Below are 18,415 nucleotides of genomic sequence, written 5' to 3' on the forward strand. Positions count from 1 at the left end.
AATTTCTGATTTGTAACCTGTCTTTCCTTGTTTGTTTGCATCTGTATAAAATGTACGAACTCCAGATATGGGTTTTTCCCATACGATGTGAGGCAAAATCCAATCAGCTCTCTTTATAAGTTCAATTCTATTGCTTTGGGGATATTTGCTGTTAATCTCTCCCAAAAAGTTACTGCAAGCTCTTTGGCAAGGTTCACTTTCTGCCCATAATTTTTCAATGTCCTCCTTAGTTAAAGTTATGACAATTTCTGCTGGATCTATTCCTACTAATTGATGAAGTCTCAATTTTCCTTTTAAAATCAAGTCAGAGATCTTTTCCACATAAGTTTTTAATTTGTTACTCTGTTTTCTTGGTAGAAATATCCATTCCAATATAATATCTTCCCTCTGCATTAAAATTCCTTAGAGTACAGTAAAATAACCAAAATGCAATCCAGCTTTGGAGCAATACGATCTACGTGTCCTTTCTGCACTTTCTTTTCTACCAAGGCCAATTCTTTCTCAGTTTCAGGTGATAATTCTCTTTTCAGGAGCAATTTGTAATCCCTAACAAGGCAAAATTTTCTTTACTTCTTCAAACATTTTTTCTAAAGTATCTGCATTTGAGTCAGCTAGTAAAATATCATCTATATAATGATAAATTATAGGTTTAGGAAATTTTTTATGTATCACTTCCAATGGCTGTTGTACAAAATATTGGCACAGGGTTGGGCTATTCAACATTCTCTGTGGGAGAACCCTCCATTGATATCTCTTAACCAGTTAAGAATTATTGTAAGTAGGCACTGTGAAAGCAAATCTTTCTCTGTCTCTTTCTTGTAAGGATATTGAAAAGAAACAGGCTTTTAAATTGATAACTATGAGAGGTCATCCTTTAGGTAGTAGAGTAGGCAAAGGAATTCCAGATCGTAGAGAGCCCAGTGGCTAAATTACTTTGTTAGTTGCTCTAAAGTCTGTTACCATTCTCCATTTACCAAATTTCTTTTTTAATAACAAATACAGGAGAATTCCAAGGGCTGGTTGATTCTTCAATATACTGAGCATTTAACTGCTCTTGTACTAGCTCTTCTAAAGCCTGGAGTTCCTCTGTTGTTAAAGGCCATTGCTGAACCCATACAGGCTTGTCTGTTAACCATTTTAAAGGTAGAGCTGTTGGTGTCTTTGAAAGATCATCAGTTGTTGTGCCCTGTTCTTGTACAATCTGGATGACTGGTGACCACTCATTAGAATAATACCTTCTAATATTTCTCTCAGAAACATGTACTAGTTTATGATGTTTCTGAGGTTGGAGGAATGTTAATCTGAGCATTCCATTGTTGTAATAGATCATGGCCCCATAAGTTCATAGCTATGTTAGCCACATATGGCTTTAATTTTCCTGTCTGTCCTTCTGGTCCTATACATTTGAGCCATCTTGCACTCCGTTTCACTTGAGATAATGTTCCAATCCGTAACAGCTGAACGTTTACCTCCTGAAGAGGCCAAGTTGGATGACAAAATTTTGGTGCAATTATTGTCATGGCTCTGTGTCTACTAAACCAGACAACATACCATCATTTATTTGTATTGTTAATTTTGGTCTTTGTTCATTTATAGAAGTTTGTCAAAAAATATGCTTTATGGCTTCTCCTGATTTTTCTATTCTCTCTGCCTCAGCTGTTCTATCACCCTGAGCAGCCTGGTTTATTTCAATGGGCATTTGGTTATTTAATTGCTCTGAGTAGGGGTTTCTTCTATCATGGCAGGAACTGGATTTGCTGTGGGGGCCTGCCCGAGGCCCCTCTGGGAGTTTCCTAAGGACAGAGGCAAAGGATTACCTTGTCTGTCCTTTGTTAATCTACATTCATTGGTCCAGTGTTTACCCTTACCACACCTTCTTCATACTTCAGAAGGGAGAGGTATTCTGTTGCTGTTCCAGGAATAAACATTTTTTATATGGATGCCTTGTTTACATTCCATTTTCAAATGAACTTGCTTTCCACACCCAAAACATCTGACATTGCTCAAACCTTTTGAAATTGCTTCTCCTATCCACATATCATCATAGTCATGAGACTCAACATTAATTTTGTCCCTAATCCAATCTTCCAAGGGTGCAGATCTTGCCTTTAACGGCTTGATTATTCTTTTGCATGTTGCATTCGTGTTCTCAAAAGCCAAAGACTCAATTATTATCTGGCTAGCTTCTGAATTCGGGACCATTCTATTTACTGCTGATGACAGCCTTTGTAAGAAATCTGTGAAGGATTCTTTCAGGCCCTGTATAACTTTTGTGAATGACTCAATTTCCTGCTTCCTCAATTCTGTCCCATGCATTTATGGCTGCCATGCAGCATAGAATTAAGGTTTGGTTATCATATAAACATTGTCTTTGTATTTCAGCATATTGGCCTTCTCCAAGAAGCTGTTCCTGGGAAATTTCCACACCTCTAGCTCTCCACTGACTTTCTGTGGTCTTAGCCTCATCTCTGTACCACATGCACCACTGCAGCTGTGCTTCAGGTTCCAGGACAGCAGTTACCAATTCTTTTCAGTCTTGAGGGATAATCCTATTACAAGTTGACCAGGAGTTTAACATTTGCTTTACAAATGGGGATTGCATGCCATAAGATACTATTACCTCCTTAAATCTCCTTAAATCTAACATTTCAACTGGAGTCCAATTAGTTTGTGCATACCCTTGATCAGGTAGGTGCTGTACAGTTACCAGATAAATTAAGTTTGATTGTTTGAAAACAGGCTGTCTTTTGTAACCTTATAATCCAATCCTGAAATAATTTCACCCTTAAATTCTTTTGTCTGAGTCTGAATTTCTCTATAATTCATTTTAACAGGTTTTTCTAAAGCTTTTATCTCGGCACTTAAATTGACTATCTTTTTAAATTGTAAAATAAGGATAAGTAAACAAATATGTGTAATTGATGCTACATATATCCCATCAACATTAATCCTCTCATGTAATTGTTCCATTTTCAGACTGCCTAATGTTTTATCAAACAAAGATCAATTTTCTTCTATTGTAAAAATATTTCCCATTGTTTTAATGTAGGAAAAAATTTTCTCTTTTAAGTAATTTCTCCCTTTAAGATATCTGATATCTTAATTGACTTACCAAGTCTTCATAGAACAGTAGAAGCCCCTGGGGGAATGGGAGCTTATCTAAATACTGACCTTCAGAAAGGGACTTTGTAGTTTTATCTCTGTTAAGTCTGAGCCTTAAAAACAACAGTCTCTCAATTGAAGCTCCTTTTAGTATCAATATAAAACATTTATATGACTTAGTTTATCCAGATAGCTTAAGCTTAACAAATTTAGCAAAGACAAGAAGACTAGACATACATTCTTAAGCCTGAATAGATCTTGAGTAAGGAGAAACATTCTCCAAGCCATTGGTTCTCCCTAATGCTTTGACCTTTCAATATAGTTCCCCCATGTTGTGGTGACCCCCACCCCCATTACAAAATTTTTCCCTTGCTATTTCATAACTGCAGCTTTGCCATTGTTATGAATCTCAATGCAAATATCTGACATGCAGGTGGTCCTAGGTTACCCCTGTAAAAAGACTTTTCAAACCCCAAAGGGTCGAGACTCAGAGTCAGAAGCTGTTCCAAGCCCTTTGCTGGACTGCTTAGGTCATTGTCTTGCTGCATCACAAGAAATGAAGATCCCAGTTTCTGGTTAGTATTTGGTTCTTATGTCTGTGACCCTAAGTTTTAGCTATTTATTTATTTATTTATTTATTTATTTATTTATTTATAATTTTTATATTTTGGAAGATAAGTTTGTAATTATATTTATGTACAGAAAACTTAGCAGTGTACATTTAACCCAATTTAGTGGCAAGTTCTTTGGCCTTTGCCTTTTCCAGCTTGGTAATCCAAGCCACAGATTTAGGACCCAGGATGTTGCCTCCCCAGTGGTGTCGGATCTCATCATATCTGTTGTTGTAAGTGGTCCTAATAGTGTCCACCAGCTTAGCCAGAGCATCCTTGTCTTCCGAGTTAACCTGTGTGAAGGCAACAGTGGTGCACATCTTCCTGTGGACCAGCCACCCCAGCCTGGCCTTTCCCTTGATGATGCAGTAGGGGACCCCCATCTTTTGATACAGGGCAGGCAGGCAGACCACCAGCTCAATGAGTTCTACATCATGAGCAATCGTCACCAGCTGAACCATCTTGTTCTCCACCAAGGTGGTGACTGTATTGACCCCTGCTCAAAGGACAGGTGGTCCCTTAGTTGAGACATCCCCTTTGCCAACAGCTTTCTTCTCAGCACGGGCCAACAGCCTTTGCCTCTTCTCCTGCTTTGTCTCTGGCCTAAGGGAGTAGCACTATTAGGAGGCATGGCCTTGTTGGAGTAGGTGTGGCCTTGTTGGAGGAAGTGTGTCTCTGTAGAGGCAGGCTTTGAGGTCTCATATATGCTCAAGCCACTCCCAGTGAGGTAGTCCCCTTCCTGTTGCCTGCACAAGATGTAGAATTATCAGCTACCTGTCCAGCACCATGTCTGCCTGCCCACGGCCATGTCCCACCATGATGATAATGGACTGAATCTCTGAACTGTAAGCCACCCAATTAAATGTTTTCCTTTATCAGAGTTGCTGTGGTCATGGTGTCTCTTCACAGCAATAGAAACCCTAAATAAGACAAGTCCCCCATCCAGGAATTGGCTTGAAGCCTCTTGGCAGTGAGGAACAAGAATTTCAGCATAAATAACAACTGCTCACTCTCTCTTCCTAGCCATGAACTTGCAAATTTCTAAGGCATCAGAAGCCCTTGTACAGCCTTAGTGGCTTCTGAGTGGTAACTTGAGGGCCACCAGACAGGTACATATGGCTAATGTTAAGACCAAAGCCACAGCTGGTCGAAGGGTAGTCTGGCTAGCTAGCTTTCCTATCTCTTTGGCCAGGTCCACTCATTTATGTGGGTACTGGGGACTTCAACCCTGGTCTGCAGCTTGGGCCATAGGACTTTATGGCTCAACCATCTCCCATACCCCCGCCCCCCAGTTCTATGTGTATAAGTGTTTTGTGTGCATGTTGCTGTTTACCTCGTGTGCCTTGTCAACTCCCTCACCAGCTGGAGGCAGTAGGGGGGAGGGGAGAGGGCATCTTTCCCTTGCCCCCCCCCCACCACACCACAGATGAGGGAGGCAGTACCAGCTATGCCCCTCTATGCCCTCAAAGCTGGCTTACCTGCACCCCTGTCTACAGGGTCAGCCCTACTGTGGTGCCCTGGTGAGGCCTGTTCTCCCAAGTGCTGCAGCTGGTAAGGGGGAGGGTCAGGTCTTCCACCTGCTGCAGGTGGTGAGGGATGAGGGGAGGCATCTTTCCCTCACCACATGGCCGGCATGACCTGCTTTCCCATTCTCATGCTCTCAGGTCCAGCTTACCCAGGCCCCTGTGAATAGGATCAGCTCTATTGTGCTGCCCAGGTGAGGTGTAGGACCCTCTCTCCTGAGTGCTTCAGAGGCTGAGGGGCAGGACCAGTTCTCCTTATTGTTGCAGCCAGTGAGGGGCCGGGGCCAACACTGTAAGGCCCTATCCTCTGGGCCTTTGGTGGTGTCTAGAGTCACAGACATCAACACAGACCGAGGCTGTATTGGGGCCATGAACTCAGACATGGGCCCCAGCAGCAGCCCAGGCCCAGACATCACCATGGCCCTGTGTGGCAATCAAGCCACCCACCTCAGCCTGCTCCTCACCACTTTCACCTCTTCAGATATGCCTCTGTCCACAGGACATGAATCATTCTGTCTTTCTCTCTCTCCCATACATACCATACATTTCCTCACCATAATAGTTGTGCCGGGAGGCCCGTGTTTTCCCCTTGGAGTCCAGGGCAGACTGCCCAGGCCTGCGTATGGGCCTCTTTGTACTGGTCAGTCCATCATCGAGTCCCTCATTTCTTTCTGTGTACCTGTAACTTGGACTCAGTCCCGATAGGAGTTCAGGCTTGTTCTGGAAAGCACACTGCAAGGTGACGTAAGCAACAAAGGGAGGCTTGTTGGAAGGACATGGGCGTCTCCTGGAACCCATGTGGGTCTGACAGGACATGGAAACCCCCAGGAGCTGATGGCTTCTCTTCTCCTTCCAGTCTCAGCGCTGGGGAAAAGGGTAGGGAGGACAAGGCACACTCTACGCAACACTGTAGATAATGAAGTCTCAGTTGTGACCGGTGGATGGGTGATCCAAATGTGAGACGCGAAGGCTCAGAGGAAGAGTCAGGGGGAGGAATTCGATCCAGTCACCTCCCAGAGACCTTACCTCTGAGCATTGCCGTGCTGGGGTGAAGTTGGGAACGTAGGAGCTCTTGAGGGACATTTAAGATCCAAACCCTTGGCTAACCTTTCAGGTTACTCACCCTGTTACCGCCTCCAAAAAGGCTGACATGTCTTCAGCATGGCAAATGCACGTAGCAGGGAGGCTGTGTGATAGTTCAGTGCCCACCAGGTAACTGTGTGTCTATAGGAATAGTTGTTTGAGGCTGGGAGATGGATCCATGGACAAAAGTGCTTCCTCTGAAAGCGTGAGGACCTGAATTTCCTCAGCTTCCACAAAATAAGCTAGGTGTGGCTGTGTGTGCCTGTGATTCCAGCACTGGGGAGAGGGGTAAAGATGAGCAGGTCCTGAGATCTCACTGGCTAGCCATCCTAGACTGAATGAACAGTGAGCTTCTGGATCAGTGAGAGACCCTGTCTCAAGGAAATAAGGTAGAACACATAAAGGAAGACACCTCCAAAAGTTCTCCTCTGGCCTCCACACGTGTGCATGCACACACACAAACACACACCCCATATAAAAAAGAATAGTTGCTCAGAACTCAGGAGGCTGAGGCAGAAAAATTGCAGAGCAGAGGTAGCCTGGGCTATATGGTATATAGTGAGAACCTGTCTCAAGAAAAAAAAAGTTATGTAAGCTTTCAACTGTTTATGTCAGTTGTGATTATTGTAAAAATTTGCAATTTATAGACAAATATTAGCAATGGAATGGTAGTATAGCCATATAGCATAGCTATAATTTTTATTAGACTCAAATGAAATTTTAGCTGACTGTATAAACAAGAACCATTTAAAAAGCACTGTCAGGTACTGATGAGAAGTAGTCAAGACAACTTTAAAAAGAATAATAATAAAAAGGCCGGGCATGGTGGTGCATGCCTTTAATCCCAGCACTGGGGAGACAGAGGAAGGAGGATTTCTGTGAGTTCGAGCCCAGCCTGGTCTACAGAGCAAGTTCCAGGACAGCCAGGACAACGCAGAGAAACCCTGTCTTGAAAAAAACAAACACCAACCAAGGTTGAGAGAAAAATGGTAAAGATGTAGATAGATGCTGCATTTAGTGTTTGTTCCACAAGATCCTCCAGGCACCTGCTTCACTGGAAATTAATGTCAACTCTCCACGGAAGGTTTGTCCAAGAAAGTATCTCTCTATACTTTTAGATTCGGGTCTTAGCCCCCTGTTTTGACCGACTCTTTGAACATGAGGCAAGAGTAGTTCTTAAGCAAAACCCACAGTGGATTCAGGGATTTTTGCCCACAGTAGCACAAGAGGACCTGGACAGAGGCAGCTATAGGGCCATAGGAGTGCTCCAGCAGAGGAAAGGTGTACCTGTGAGCGGTACTTGTTCTGAGGAGGAAGGGGGTCAAACCACGGGAGGTGGGATGGGAAGACTTAGTCCTGAAAGGAGTACACCCACGGGGCACATTGTAGGTGCTCAACCTAAAGCTGTGGCCTCGAAGATCGCGTTTCAGGGTGGTCCAATCGAAACTTCCAACTCCTCCTGGCTACCAAGTTTCAACAAAACCTCTGCATCTTTGCCAAGGGTATGCTCACTTCCACTGAAAAGCACGCCCCCACCCGAGGCCATTCCACTTCCCTCATCTCCACCGTCTGCTGCTCTTTAATTGGGTTCCCCTAAAATTGGGTGGGTGTGGGGCTTAGCTAGATGTGTGCTTAGCTCGGGCCTGGGCATGAAGCCCTAGCCAAGCGAACAGGTGGGGCTGTGTTTTTCGAAACTGTTGGGAGACCTAGATGCCTGCCCCTTAGTGGGGGAGGGACTTGTGGGCGGGGGAAACCCAAAGACACTGGTCTAGGTGTGGCTCCCTGCAAGCTGTCTCTCAGATCCTCTCAAAAGCGGCTTTTCTCCCAGGTCCCTGTAGAGGACCAGCCGAGATGGGCAAGTACACGATCCGGGTGGCCACTGGAGACTCGCTTCTGGCGGGCTCCAGCAACCTGGTGCAGCTGTGGCTGGTGGGGGAGCACGGGGAAGCGGACCTCGGCAAACAGCTGCGACCACTGCGGAGAGGGGTGAGCGCAGGCAAAGGCTGGGCTCTCAGGGACCCGGGGATCTGGTCAGAGGAAGTCTGACCCCAGAGAAGGTGGGCTGGGCTGGGCTGGTGTTAGGCGCAGGTGGACTGACTGCGAGGAAAGCGGATCGTGATTGGAGCCGGAGAGACGGGCTGGGCAGAAAGAGGGGCGAGGGTGAGCCACCGCTGGCGCGCGCAGCAGGTGCACAGGGAGCCTGGAGTCCAACTGAGTGCCCAGCTCCTTCCTCGCCGCCCTTGGTTCAGGTCTCTTTCTTGGGGTGCTTCTTAGAAGGGCAAGCGGAGCCAAGCTCCTCTGGGGGCTCACTGACACCGCTGCCCTCACTGAGGACCCCAGACTTGCTGAGAAGCTGTGTCCTATTCCACAGAACACAGAGTTGAAGATCGACGTCCCCGTGCATCTAGGGCGTCTCCTGCTGGTAAAGATGCGCAAACACAAAGGCCTATTGGATTCTGACTGGTTCTGCAAGTGGGTCACTGTGCAGGGCCCTGGGACCCATGGAGAGGTCTATTTCCCCTGCTACAGTTGGGTGCAGAGCAACGAGACTATCTGCCTAGCCGAGGGCACTGGTGAGGGTTCTGGGGTGCCGCTGAAGGAAGCAGGAGATGGTTGGGCGAGTTATGCGATAAATAAAAGGAAAAGATTAGAGAGATGAGGATGAGGGGGGAAGAGAAAGGATGAGTTGAGGAGAAGGGAAGATGGAGCGACCCTGGCCCAGAGCGGCGTCCTGAGAGGATGCAAGCTCTTGTGTCGGCCTCTCCCAGCCCTGAAGGTAAACGACGACACTCAGAGACTGTTTAGGAAGTATCGAGAGCAAGAGATGGAGGACCGAAGGAAGGTGTACCGGTGAGTCCCAGAAAGCCTTTGATCGCCCCCCAGATCTCCTCTCCCACGCCCCCAAACCGCGGCCTCATTCGGGACTCTGTATTCGTCCTGTAGGTGGGGCTCCTGGAAGGAGGGCTTAATCCTGCCTATAGCAGGGAGTACACAGTGGGACCTCCCCAGGAACCAGAGATTCATGGAGGATAAGGATTTAGATTTTTCCCTCTCTCTGGTCAAAGTGTGAGTACTTGGTTGAGTTCGCGCAGTTTCGCCTTCAGCTGCAAGGTGAACTCCTTCTTGATCGTCTCGCATGCTGTTCTTTGCACAGGCTGAAGGAATTTGCCATTAAGGGGACTCTAGATTTTGTAAGTCGTGTACGAAACCTGGAAGATTACAAAAGAATATTCCCATGTGAAAAGACTGCTCTGGCTGGTCAGTTACCACAACTTCCCAAAGTCTCTACCCAGAATTCCAAGCCAGGGGTCTGAAAGGCGAGGGGAGAGAGGGCAGAAGATGGGTGGGCTAGTGGGAGGACACATTTAGCGCTCACACTGTGTTCTCACTGATGCCCTGAGGGCGGGTTCGTGAGTCCTGGAAGGAGGATGCCCTCTTTGGGTACCAGTTCCTCAATGGTGCGAACCCGATGCTCCTGAGGCGTTCTAAGAGCCTTCCAGGCCGGCTGGTCCTGCCTCCGGAGATGAAGGATTTACAGACCCAGCTGGAGAAGGCGCTCCAGGTGTGAGCTGCCTCTGCTTACCCCCCATCTCACTCCCCCACCCCCCAATCCCCCGCACTCCTCTCCTGCCACTTTGCCTTCTACTCCCTCCCCTCCTTCCCTCCTCTCTTTCATGTGTACCTCCATCATCTATACCCACCTTCATCAGAATTTAGGGTTTTGTTTTTTTTTTAAATCACTTTTTTTTAGGTTAGCATACAAAGTGATGGGTTGTGATCATCAGCACTTGGGGTTTCTCAACTTTGGTTCTATGTCATTCCTATATAATGTCATGACCTATATAATCCTTTGTTTTAGGGTACTCTCCTATGCAGTGAGGGTTTAGTAGTAACCCCTGCCTCTTACCTATTAGACGTCAATAACACATCCTTTGTGACAAACCAAAAATAACTCTAGACATTGCCAAATGTTTGGGGGTAGGGAGGCACAAAGTTACCTGTGGCAATGTCTAGAGTCATTTTTGGTTGTCACAAAGGATGCGTTATTGACATCTAACAGGTAAGAGGCAGGGTTACTACTAAACCCTTACTGCATAGGGAAGTACTCCCATTTAGGAGGCAGAGGCAGGAATATTCACACACACTTAAGGCCCTGCCTGTTGTAGATCGTGAGCTCCAGGCTAACCAGGGCTGTTATGAGATCATGTCTCAAAGAGGCTGTCCCAAAGAAAGGAAAGGAGGAAGAAGGGAAAGAGGATGCGGAGGAGGGAGAGGAGGAGGAGGGGAGAAGGGAGGGGAAGAGGAGGAGGAAAAGAAATGGGGGAGAGGAGGGGAGAAGGGAGGGGAGGAGGAGGACTAAGTAGAGATTTGAAAAAAATAGACTTATTTTTGGGAGAAGGAAGTAAAGAGCAATTTGTGCTACATTTGGCTAAAGCCTGTGGGGTGTGTGTGAGGACATAGGCTGGGAATTGTGGTCCGTGGTAGAGAGCAGAAACCTCACCTCAGGAAGGTCCAAGCTCCAAACAGTACATCCAGGGCTTAGTTCTGGGGAGATCAGTTGCTCTAAGTAAAGTTGTTGGGTGGTAGAGAGAGGACCCACTTTGGCAAGTGGGAGAAAGGCATCTCCGTCTGCCCGTGATCCCATCCCACAGGCTGGCTCTCTGTTTGAAGCTGACTTCTCCCTGCTGGATGGAGTCAAGCCCAACATCATCATTTTTAAGCAGCAGTATGTGGCAGCCCCTTTGGTGATGCTGAAACTGGAGCCTGATGGAAACCTCCTACCCATGCTCATTCAGGTCCGAGAACAACGTCTTCCCTAACATTGACTCCCTTTGGGGTTTAGACACGCAGGTTCTCAGCTCCTCTCTCTCTCTCCTGCTCTAGCTCCAGCCTCCCCGACATGGGTGCTCCCCACCTCTGCTCTTCCTGCCCTCAGATCCTCCCATGGCCTGGCTCCTGGCCAAGATCTGGGTTCGAAGCTCTGATTTCCAGCTGCACCAGTTACAGTCCCATCTGCTAAGGGGGCATCTAATGGCTGAGGTTATCTCTGTGGCCACAATGAGGAGCTTACCCAGCCTGCATCCCATATACAAGGTATTTTGGGGTGTCTGTCACTGTGCATCTGCTGTCCACAGTTCCCACGTTCAACCTCAGGAGGCCTCTCCTCAGGGTCTGCTCTTCAGCATGTTAGGAGAGGCGGCCATCTTAGTCTCTATATGGATACATGAACACACACACACACACAAACACACACACACACACATACACACACACACACACCCCGAGAGAAACCCTTCTATGGAAACCCTGTGAGCTGGGGAAAGAGTAAGAATAAGATTAGTTGTAATTCAGAGTGAGGAGGTTGTCCAAGGGTACGGAAGTGTGGGGACATTTCAGGAGTGATCCCTAGTGGTGAGGAAGGAAGGACTATGTTGGACATTAAGTATTACTGAAATATTAGAAAGTGATTAGCTTGTTGAGTAGGAGGAAGGGAAGTGGGAGAAGACAAGAAAGAAAACTGCAGTGTTTGGAGAGGAGAGGCTGGAGCATGTTTTGACCACGTCCTAATAGACATCTGTCTGAAAACACTGGAGAGGAAGGGGTTGAAGACATGGATTTCAGTTAGCAGGAGACAGAAGTGTCGGAGATCACTGCACTCGAGTAAATTCTCTAGGGTTTAGACTTGGTGCCTCAGAAGCACATTTAGTCTGAGACGTAATTCTAGTTAGCTCCGCCCTCTGGAAAGTGAGAGGAGGAGGCAGAGAGATTGGAAGGGCAACAGAGGAGGCATCCACTGAGGTGGGGGAGGGGCAGAATGTGAGTCATGGCATCCAGAGAAGCAAGTGTTTGGAGAGAGAGAGGCTGGCTATCAATTCCAAATACAGCTGGGGGTCAGCATGGTTATAGAGGAGGGTTCATCCCAGATACAGTGGGGGTCAGGTCAGCACAGCTGCAGAGGAGGGTCCATCCCAGACACAGCTGGGGGTCAGCACAGCTGCAGAGGAGGGTCCATCCCAGACACAGCTGGGGGTCAGCACGACTGCAGAGGAGGGTCCATCCCAGACACAGCTGGGGGTCAGCACGACTGCAGAGGAGGGTCCATCCCAGATACAGCTGGGGGTCAGCACGGCTACAGAGGAGGGTCCATCCCAGATACAGCTGGGGGTCAGCACGGCTACAGAGGAGGGTCCATCCCAGATACAGCTGGGGGTCAGCACGGCTGCAGAGGAGGGTCCATCCCAGATACAACTGGGGGTCAGCACGGTTACAGAGGAGGGTCCATCCCAGATACAGCTGGGGGTCAGCACGGCTGCAGAGGAGGGTCCATCCCAGATACAGCTGGGGGTCAGCACGGTTACAGAGGAGGGTCCATCCCAGATACAGCTGGGGGTCAGCACGGTTACAGAGGAGGGTCCATCCCAGATACAGCTGGGGGTCAGCACGGTTACAGAGGAGGGTACTTTGACAATATGGACGTCATTGATTAATTGTTGACGAGGCCTGCCTCGGGGAAGTAGGGATGCTGGCAGTCTGGTTGTGGGCTGAGCCGAACCTGTGAGTCACAGAGGTAGAGACTCCTCAGGAAGCTAGCTGAGAAGGAGAAATGAAAGATTAGGATCCTTCTGGGAAGGGAAGGGAGGTAGGGTCACGGAGGTGTTTTCTTCTACAGGGCATTGAATACCCAGAGAGAGAGAGAGAGAGAGAGAGAGAGAGAGAGAGAGAGAGAGAGAGGCAGACACAGACAAAGAGAGACAGACACTATGAGTCCTGGTCAAGGCAAATGGGGGATGGGCTTATAGTGGAGGATCCTACTGGGTTCTGTGGTATGAGACTAATGATCACTGGAATTATGACAGCGAACACAAGATTGTGCAAATAAGTAATGAAACCTTGAACCTTTGACCTTGGAGGCCTTTGGGAAGATATTTCTCTCTTTACCCTGACCCAGTCCTCCAAAGGGGAGGACTCTGTCTCACCTAAGCTTTCCTCTCTCTTCTCATCACGGTCTTTTCATCCCCCTCACCCCGTGGATCCTGCCATTTCTGTTATTTGACTCTATCTCATTTCTTTTCCCACAATCAGCTCCTCGTCCCCCACTTCCGCTACACCATGGAGATCAACATCCTGGCACGGAACAATCTTGTCTCTGAATGCGGAATTTTTGATCTGGTATGGAAAGGGATGGGTGAAGGGGAGGAGTCTCTCAAGGGTACCCCCCCCACCCCGCCCCGTCCATTCTTCCTCCAAACTCTGCTTTTCATACTGAAGGACAGCCTCCACTTGCCTCATACTTGAAGAGCCTGCTGGTTCCCGTCTCCCTCACTCTGTTACCTGCCTTGGTTAACCCTGGTTTGTCCTTAGGTGGTGAGTACAGGGAGTGGAGGCCATGTGGACATTCTCCAGAGGGCCACGGCTTGTTTGACTTACCGCTCCTTTTGCCCTCCGGATGACTTGGCTGACCGTGGGCTCTTGGATGTGAAATCTTCTCTGTATGCCCAGGATGCCCTCAGGCTATGGGAAATCATCAGCCGGTGAGGATGACACAGAGGGAGAGAAGGGGGGGGAGGGGGGGGAGCAGGTCCCAAAGGCCCTAGCCTGGCCCTGTGGCTGAGTGCCCTCTTCTCTGGGGAGCAGGTATGTGAAAAGGATGGTTGAGCTTTTCTACAAGAGCGACACAGATGTGAAGGACGATCCAGAGCTGCAGGTGTGGTGCAGAGAGATCACTGAGATTGGACTGCTGGGCGGCCAGGAGCGGGGGTAAGGCATGGGGTCCTCCTGAGTTACCTTACATCATTGCCCACACGTCTGTCAACATCCCTCATCTGGTACCCTGAAACACTTCTCTGGGTGTCTCCCGAGCCTCCAGAAGCCTTAACCATCACTTCTCTGCAGCTCCTTTGCCTTCTCCTCTCACAGGATTCGCTCTCCTCATGCACCGGGGGCTTTCTCTGGAGCCAGAACTGTTATCCTCTTAGAGTTCCCTTACTCACCCTTACCCTCGAGCTGGAAAGCAGCTCCAAGGTCCATCCTATGTGCATCAGTTTTCTTTATTTTTATCTTGAGGGATTATTTTCTCCTTTTCCTTTCATCCCTCAAACCCTCCCATATACCCCTCCTTGTTCTCTTTCAAATTCATGGCCTCTTTTTTCATTATTTGTTGTTACATACATATATACATATATTTATACACACACACTATATATATGTGTGTATGTATGTATGTATGTATGTATTTTTCAAGACAGGATTTCTCTATGTAACAGCCCTGGCTGTCCTGGAACCCCGGCTATTATACATTCTTAAATACATAAATACACCCTGCTCGGTCCGTATAATGTTACTGTGTCTGTACGTTTTCAGGGCCCCCCATTTGGTATTGGATGACCACTTGGGGTGCTCTTCCCTGTGGAAGATTGCTTCTCCAGCTCTCAGCTCTCCTCGGTGGCCTTTGTGTAGGCTTGAGGCCTCCTGGGCTTCCCCGGTCCGTGTTAGCACGTCTGTTGTCCTTGTTCAGTTCATGGGTGAGACCTTATGGGCATAGCTTCTGACATTCCTGGGACACAACCTCACAGCAAACTCCCTTCTCCTCTGGCTCTCATCATCTCTCTGCCCCCTCTTCGGAAAGAACCCTGAGTCTTAGGTTTGGGAGTTGCTTTATAGATGTGTCCAATGGGGCTGGGCTCCACATCTGCATTTTGATTGGTTGTGATTTTCTGTAGTGGTCTCTATTACACATCAGTTTTTGAGTGCACACTATTTGTGAACCATAGGCTCTAGAGGCTGTGACCAGAACAAGGTCTTTATGTATCTCCAGACGTTTTTGCCGGCCTGAGCTCTGCCTCAGATGCTGGTCTCCAATCTAACTCTCTTTATTTTTACCCAGGTTCCCCCTGTCCCTGGAGTCCCGGGCTCAGCTGTGCCGGTTCGTTACCATGTGCATTTTCACGTGCACTGCTCAGCATGCTTCCACCCATCTGGGTCAGGTAATCCACGTGATCATGTCCCCATGGGCTTCCGGGATGCAGGTCAGGTAATCCATGCGATTACGTCCCCATGGGCTTCCGGGATGTAGGAGATGGGGAGAAACATCAAATATCTGGGTGGTCAGCCTGGATTTCCGAGTGACCCTTCTATCTGTAGCTGGACTGGTATGCCTGGATCCCAAATGGCCCATGCACCATGCGGAAGCCCCCACCGACCTCCAAGGACGTGACAGAGAGGGACATAGTGGATGCACTGCCCACTCTCCACCAGGCACGGATGCAGATGACATTCACCAAGTTCCTTGGCAGACGCCAGCCTGTCATGGTTAGAACACCGATGCCTGGGCCCTGGCCTGGGGGTGGGGAGGCAGCTTGACCGAGGGGCAGTGTTCTTGCCTGTGAGAGGCCCGAGGGCCTCAGCCATTTTGTTTTCTCCCTCTCAGGTGGCCCTGGGGCATCATAAAGAGGAATATTTCTCAGGCCCTGAGCCCCGGGCTGTGCTGAAACAATTCCAGGAGGAGCTGGCTGTCATGGACAAGGAGATCGAGGTCCGGAATGCAGGCCTGGACCTGCCCTATGAGTACCTCCGGCCCAGCATGGTGGAAAACAGTGTGACTATCTGAGAGGCCCTGCCCATCTCAGCCCCAGAGGAGGCCACTGTCTCTGTATCTTCATAGTCTCGTCCTCCTTGGCTACATCCTTTGGAGAATAGACAAACTGCCCATCATACAGTCCTGGGGATACACAGCAATCATTCCCATTGCATTTCAGAATCTGGAACTTGCTACAGTTGCCCTAACTCTATGTCAATCCAGCTGTGCGCTTCCGTAGCCTTGAACCTGTTACCCACTTCTCTTCCCCAAAGGACCTGGTTTATACGTTAATGAAAAGTCTGATTAAATAATAGGGTTTGGTTATATAAAGCGAGGGAAGGTGGGAGAAAAAGGCCTTACTTTGTTTCTTGCCTTCTTATTCAGATAAAGGGAACAAAGAAAGATATTTTCCTGAGACAAAAATTTCTTCCTCAAGGGTTTCCTTAAACATCTGTAAGCTAAATGACACTGGTGACGGCTGACTGGGCCCAGTGGAGCTGAGAGTCATGGCTTTTAACCATGAATTTCACCTTTAGGCTTCTCTGGAGCCTCAGCTAACACATCCCTCTGACCACCCGCACTGAAGTCTCCCGGACACTTCCCAGCTCAGCATCAACCTGCCTCAACCCCTTCCAAGCTGCAACTCATTCTCCTTTTCAGCCCTTTCCCTGAGACTCATGATAAAGCTCCCTCTTCATTTCTATCCTTTCCACCAACACTAAAATAACCATCCAGCCCAGAGTCCCGGCACTGAAGAAAGACAGACAGACACATTCCCAGCAGGAGGGGAGGAAAGAGTAAAGGCACCCGTATGGAAGAAAAAAAGTCAACTTGTTCCTGTTTGTGGGTGACATAAGCCTACGTAGAAAACACCCAATAACTTTACCAAAAATAACCTATTAGAAAAATTAACGAGTATAGCCAGGTGGCAGCACACAAGAGTCGGCAGCACCTGAAAATCAACAGCCAAGTCTCTGAAAATGAAGCAAACAAAACAATCTCATTTTCAAAAAAATAACACCCAGAAATATACTTCACCAGAGAAGTGAAATATCTGTACAATTAAAAATGTGACACTGAGGAACCCTGAGGAGGGTGTGGCCAAATGGAAAGGTATCCCATCTTCATGGACCGGAAAGATCGATGTCATGAAAACATCCATGCTATGAAGAGCATATTGCAGATTCAAAGCAGTCTTTATTAAAGTATCAATGACATTATTCCCAGAATTAGAAAAGCAATCCTAGAATTTGTATAGCATTTCAAAAACAAAAACCAAAAACCCAAAAACCCAACCCTGAGTAGCCAAAATAAACTACAGTTAAAATAAAGAAAGCAGGAGCTGTTGCACTAACTTCAACATATAATAGTCTATAATAGTCTAAACAGCATGGCACTGACGGAAAACAGGCCTTTAGGCCAGTGGGACAGAATACATATGAACACATCCATGGCTAAGTGCTTTTTGACAAAAGCACCATGAACATGGCATCAGAAAGAGGGTGTTCTCTCTAATAAATGAACCTTGGAAAATGGGATGTCTACATGCAGAACTCTCTAGTCAGCTAGAAAGAGCAACTCAAAATAGATTGAAATTATGAATTAAACTATGAATTACTAGGGAAAAAAACATAAAGGAAGTGCTTCAAGATGCTGGGACCAACAAGTGTTCTCTAAGCTACCAGAATTCCTGGTGTGTGTGTGTGTGTGTGTGTGTGTGTGTGTGTGTGTGTGTGCGCACGCGCCAGTGAGATGGCTAAGGGGATAAAAGTGCTCGCTGAAGTCCGGCAGCCTCAGTTCAGCCCTCAGAACTCACACAAAGGTGGAAGGAGAGGACCAACGGTACGAGGTCGTCCTCTGACCTCGACATGAATGCTGTGACATGTGCACCCAAAACTACAATCAATAAAAACATCCTAATTGGAAATAGCCAGTGCAGGTGAAAATGAGGGGAAGGTCCTTTCCAATGCATCAGTGGACAGCTCCACACCCACGCCCATGTGGGCAGCCCTGGTTAAACTCACAGAACAAAACAAAGCCAAAAGAAAATGAGAGGAGGAAAGGGACTTGGGAGAAGGTGGGATGTTGATGGGATGGGGTTGAGTCAGAGAGGGCAGGGGAGCAAGTGTGACCTTAATGTAGTATAAATACATGTGTGAAACTGTCAAAGGATACATTAAAATAAAATGCTAAAAATAGACTATCACATGGTATACCAACCCTACTACTCAGTGTAGATGTGAAAAAAAAATGAGTCCTTACGTTATAGAGACATCTGGAGTTCTCTGTTTATTCTGCCAGTATTTATAGTGGCCAAGAACTGGAAATGACCCATGTGCTCATCCACCAATGTATGGATGGATAAAACATGGCGCCTATGCCTAAAACACATGGCTAAGCCATGAGAAGAGGTAAATCCACTTATTCACAACAACAGAAACAGACAGGGGAGAACTAGAGAGCATTGTACTAAATAATGAAGTAAGCCAGGCACAAAATGAAAATGACTAAGTGATCTC

At 47.5% G+C, this 18,415-nt stretch overlaps 1 protein-coding gene across 1 annotated transcript; it reads left to right on the forward strand.

The window, feature by feature from the left end:
- Positions 1 to 8,170: 8,170 nt before the first annotated feature.
- LOC131916095 (polyunsaturated fatty acid (12S)/(13S)-lipoxygenase, epidermal-type) lies at positions 8,171 to 16,170 on the forward strand. The gene is made up of 14 exons (XM_059269387.1): positions 8,171 to 8,305; positions 8,691 to 8,892; positions 9,088 to 9,169; positions 9,263 to 9,385; positions 9,474 to 9,577; positions 9,721 to 9,881; positions 10,972 to 11,115; positions 11,204 to 11,413; positions 13,403 to 13,489; positions 13,682 to 13,851; positions 13,955 to 14,077; positions 15,204 to 15,303; positions 15,461 to 15,628; positions 15,747 to 16,170. Exons 1-14 carry the CDS (start codon positions 8,171 to 8,173, stop codon positions 15,924 to 15,926), a joined length of 1,989 nt encoding a protein of 662 aa, XP_059125370.1. The 3' UTR covers positions 15,927 to 16,170.
- Positions 16,171 to 18,415: the final 2,245 nt, after the last annotated feature.

Source organism: Peromyscus eremicus, chromosome 8a (genome assembly GCF_949786415.1).
Source record: "Peromyscus eremicus chromosome 8a, PerEre_H2_v1, whole genome shotgun sequence".
Lineage (NCBI taxonomy): Eukaryota > Metazoa > Chordata > Mammalia > Rodentia > Cricetidae > Peromyscus > Peromyscus eremicus.

What these genes read in the sequence shown, in the direction of transcription:
- LOC131916095 (XM_059269387.1), top strand. Translation starts at nt 8,171, where the DNA reads ATGGGCAAGTACACGATCCGGGTGGCCACTGGAGACTCGCTTCTGGCG. An exon ending in GACCGAAGGAAGGTGTACCG is followed by an intron (nt 9,170 to 9,262) that starts GTGAGTCCCAGA and finishes TTCGTCCTGTAG; the next exon opens with GTGGGGCTCCTGGAAGGAGG. An exon ending in CTATGGGAAATCATCAGCCG is followed by an intron (nt 13,852 to 13,954) that starts GTGAGGATGACA and finishes TCTGGGGAGCAG; the next exon opens with GTATGTGAAAAGGATGGTTG.